General features: G+C 39.7%; 1 protein-coding gene across 1 annotated transcript; it reads right to left on the reverse strand.

The window, feature by feature from the left end:
• Positions 1-218: 218 nt before the first annotated feature.
• Positions 219-2233, reverse strand: LOC147056161 (uncharacterized). The gene has a single exon (XM_085913596.1). It carries the CDS (start codon positions 2206-2208, stop codon positions 598-600), a length of 1611 nt encoding a protein of 536 aa, XP_085769722.1. The 5' UTR covers positions 2209-2233; the 3' UTR covers positions 219-597.
• Between the last annotated feature and the right edge of the window lie 1946 nt (positions 2234-4179).

Consider the following 4179-nt stretch of genomic DNA (forward strand, 5'->3'; position numbering starts at 1 on the left):
ATTCTTAATGACCCAAATTTTCCAGAATAATTCATTGCAAAATGGAATTTCTTTTTAACTATGCTTACCTGATCTATGCTTATTCTTTTCCATTTGTGACTAACAAAAACAAAGATGTTACATTTTGCTTGAAATGTCCTGAAATTGACTGCTTAAATATGTATTAATGTATTACTTGTATATTAAAAATTGTGTCTTTCCATAGAAGGCATCTGTACAACATTACAATACTTTATTTTCATATACCAACATTCAGGTACAGTCAGGAAATACATAGTGGATGAAGAGTGAGTTTATTGAATGCAAGAAAATATTACTACTGTTTATTACAGAAGCATTCACTTAATACAATGTAGCTGCTGAAAACAACCATACAATGGTTATGCATAACATCTTGGGTCATTTTAATAAAGCCCTAGAATTTTTATATAACTGGAACATAATACCAAATGCAAGCTGTTTTTATAAAATTCTAAAAACAGTGAAGGAATGAATACAAAGTTTGTTTCTATTTGACCAATAAGAACAGTGAACAAAATATGTTGTGTTGATGCAACTTACAACGGATAATTAACGGAGTTATGGTTATTGACAGAATTAAACAATATCCATGACCCAGATATTGCTTTCGAGAACGGCATTGAATTCTGATCGGAAGTCTGGGAAATTTTCATAGCTGTCAGCAATGTACAAAACCTTTCCACACGTGTGCCCCACTTGTCTTCTACTAAACTCTGTCATTTGTTGAAACTCCACAAGGATGGTGTCGGTGACAATAAGATCAGATCCAGTGCAAAACCGGAGAAATTTCTGAAGCTTGAGTTCATCCAACTCTCTGATGAACCTTTTCAGATGATTTACGACTTCCTTCTGCGTTGAGGTTAAATCATTTGGAAATTTCAGCAGTTGGCAGACCTTTTTGGAAGTAGGTTGCAAGTCAGAGCACAACTTGTTAAGTGCGTCAGGACTTATGAAGTCATGGTGAAAAGTAACCTCCCTCCAGCAGTCAATAACAAACATGGGCTTTTGGACAAGCTCTTTGTGCGCTATTTCCTGCAGTATTGTGGGAAAGGTTTCAGGTGTGATTCTCTTTCTACACCCGTAGCTATCAAGAACTTCCACAAGATCATCTTGGTCTACTTCTGAAAAGTCCTTCATTGCGTCCATCAAAACGTCACGCTCCTGGCTGCTCACAAACTGCAGAAAGTGGGCCCTTGGATCACTGTAGACACAGTTGAAAAGCACTTGCTCGAGGAAAGGAAACGCAAGTTTGTTTGGGAAATAGCAACAATCTTGGTAACCTTTTATAAGTATTCTCCCAACTGCTTTCCACTTTGCTGCAGAAAATTCATGACGGATAAATGGCACTTTAATTGATGTACCAAGGGTGCATCGGTCATAGAATTCCTGCCAGAAACAGGTGAGAACATCTCTCAGTACTCCAGACCCAACACCTGTTTCTTCTCTATCATCTGGGAGTATGCGTTTCACACTGAGTGGTTTGTTCAATATTTCTTCTTTAAAAAATGCTCTTATCATATCATTCAATGTGTCAGTGGAGTGGACAGTTATAGTCAACACATCCTGTGGATCAGGTGGATTGAGGGGCATAGCAGGACCATCGTAGATCATTGTGACTTCTGTATCTTCTATTGTGTCATATGTGGGACCAAAAGTAATTTCTGAATCAACAGAAATGTTGAATGGCTGGTAGACTTCATTTGAATAAACAGAGACCTCGTCACTTTCTGCGGCATTGTATTCACTGCCATTGACTGACGTAACTTCCTCGTGTGTGTGGACATCATCTTGGTTGTCTTTTGGTCTTGTTGCAATGTAAAAACGCAACAATGTTAGCTTTGCAGCCTCGTACATATAGCCGATGGAATGGCAGGTGTCATCACTGAGGCAGTTTTGTTTGAAATCCCAAACCTCAAACTCAAAGTCCAATTGTGATCCTTTGGGAGAAATTCCATCTGGGAAAAATAGTTTTTTTCCTTCCTTGAGAATGTCTTTCAACCCAGCTTCTGTGGACATTTGAAGTTTTCTGGTACCCCCTCCCTGCTTCTCCCTTACCTGTTTGGTTATCTTTCCATCACTGTGTATCCATCCGATTGCAATATTTCTTTTTGTTTTCTGCTTCTTTGTCTCTTGTGGTTGTGTCTTTGAGGTGGTGTCCTCTTTGTCACTATCTTTCCTGAGTTTCATTTTTTCACGTAGTTTTTCTAAAAGTCCGTTTAGTCCACAAATATAAAATACAAATATACTTATTGTAAATCAAATCCACACTCGACAAACATGTTGCAACTGTTTAATCTTTAAGAATTTATTAAGCCACATTTATACCTGAAGTCTGTGTTTTTTTATTTCATTTTATACACTACTTCAATCATCAGTTCACTTAATGTGAGTGTGTATATACTTAAAATGAGCTAGAGTTGGATTGTGGTATGGAGTCAGCAAAGCATAAGGGGTTTGATGCCGCGAGTCGCGGTGTTGTACCGACGCTTTGTGACGTTGCCGTGACGTGTATGTATGTACAGTAATCCCTCCTACTTCGCGGGGGTTACGTTCCAGACCCACCCGCGAAATGGGAATTTCCGCGAAATAGAAACTAGATTTTTTTGAGCTATTCTTGGAAGATATTCTATTTTTATCGCTGACATCAACCAGCTCGCTGCTAGGGGACTTTCATATCAATGGACTGTGCGCTCCGCATTCATGCCTTAGCGACGAGACTAACAGTGTATTGCTATGTCCAGATGAAGGCCACCGCCGGTGGAGAGTGTTATATCTTTACTATTTTCCAGGTTCTGATGTAGCAAGCATGGTTCGGACAACGACGTGATGGATACTGCTTTATTCCTTTCATCACAGTCAGTTCACTGGCCGTACATCACAACACTGAACGTCCCCGAAGCTCCCCCTCCCACATCCGGGGTTTTCCCACTACGGAACATGAGTTAGTCCAAAATATACAACATCTAAATATACAACAGAGAGAACGCCCTGAAGTCACATGTGACGATAAAGTATACTGTACTGACTCTTTAATTTATTCATTTCAAAACAAGAAAACGACTTTTAAACATAAGCTATCATTATTAAAGGAAAATGAAGAAACTCAAGTGGCCGCGAAACCTCGTGAAATGATGAAATTTCTGCGATAAAATCATTAATTTATTTTTGAAAACCCGCGATACAGCGAAGCCGCGATAGTTGAAGCCGCGAAGTAGGAGGGATGACTGTATATGTATATTTATAATCGTACATGACGTCATCGGTTTAAGGAAACTATGTATATAATCGTACATTACGTCATCGGTTGAATGAAACTGACTCCTGAATAAACAAAAATAGCATAATGCTTCTTTACGTGTAAATGCGACGCATCCCGTCAAGAGCTATCAATTAGCAACGGAGCTACATGCTACACGGAGCCAGTTATATACGCAATAGTCACCAAAATGAACACAATGCTTTATTTACTCTCACCCTGCTCCTCCAAGAGTGAAATGATGTCCTCCGGCAATCCTCTGGCACGCAAAAAGTCACTCGTTGACGACATAATGTCCTCTCTGGTCAAAACCACACCACACTGACTTTCCCTCCGCCACCCCACACCATAAAGTCAGAATTCTGACTTTATTCTCAGAATTGAGAATTCTCAATTCTGCCGGAGTCTTTTATCAGACTCAGATAAAAGTCTGAGAATAAAGTCAGAATTCTGACTTAAAGTCAGAATTCTGAGAATAAAGTCAGAATTCTGAGAAAAAAAGTCCGAATCCTGTCACCCCTCGTTTTTTTTTTCTTCACTGGCCCTAATCCTCTTCCGTAACCTCCCCTTCATTTTCAATGGGAACAGTGTTGTTGGTCTCACTTTGCTAGTGCATCATTGTCTGAAGTAAAATTTGTTGTGGCAATTCTTAGAATAGAGCCGAGGTGTTGGTCCGTTAACTTACATTTGTGACGGCTCGATGTTGATGTTCATGTGGCTGAATGTCACATTGCGTAGGTCGAGCGAAATTGTCCATTCTTTTTTAAACATTCGGCACTGAGTGTCCGCCTTTCTTTTCTTGGGCGACTCATTTTAATGGAAGGATTCCAGGGGAAGGTTTGTGGGTGGCTTTAGCGTAAAACTGTATCTGAAAGCTCAGCGCGCGAATTATGAGAATGCTG

Source organism: Syngnathus leptorhynchus, chromosome 6, assembly GCF_054491065.1.
Source record: "Syngnathus leptorhynchus isolate UIUO chromosome 6, UIUO_Slep, whole genome shotgun sequence".
NCBI classification, from domain to species: domain Eukaryota; kingdom Metazoa; phylum Chordata; class Actinopteri; order Syngnathiformes; family Syngnathidae; genus Syngnathus; species Syngnathus leptorhynchus.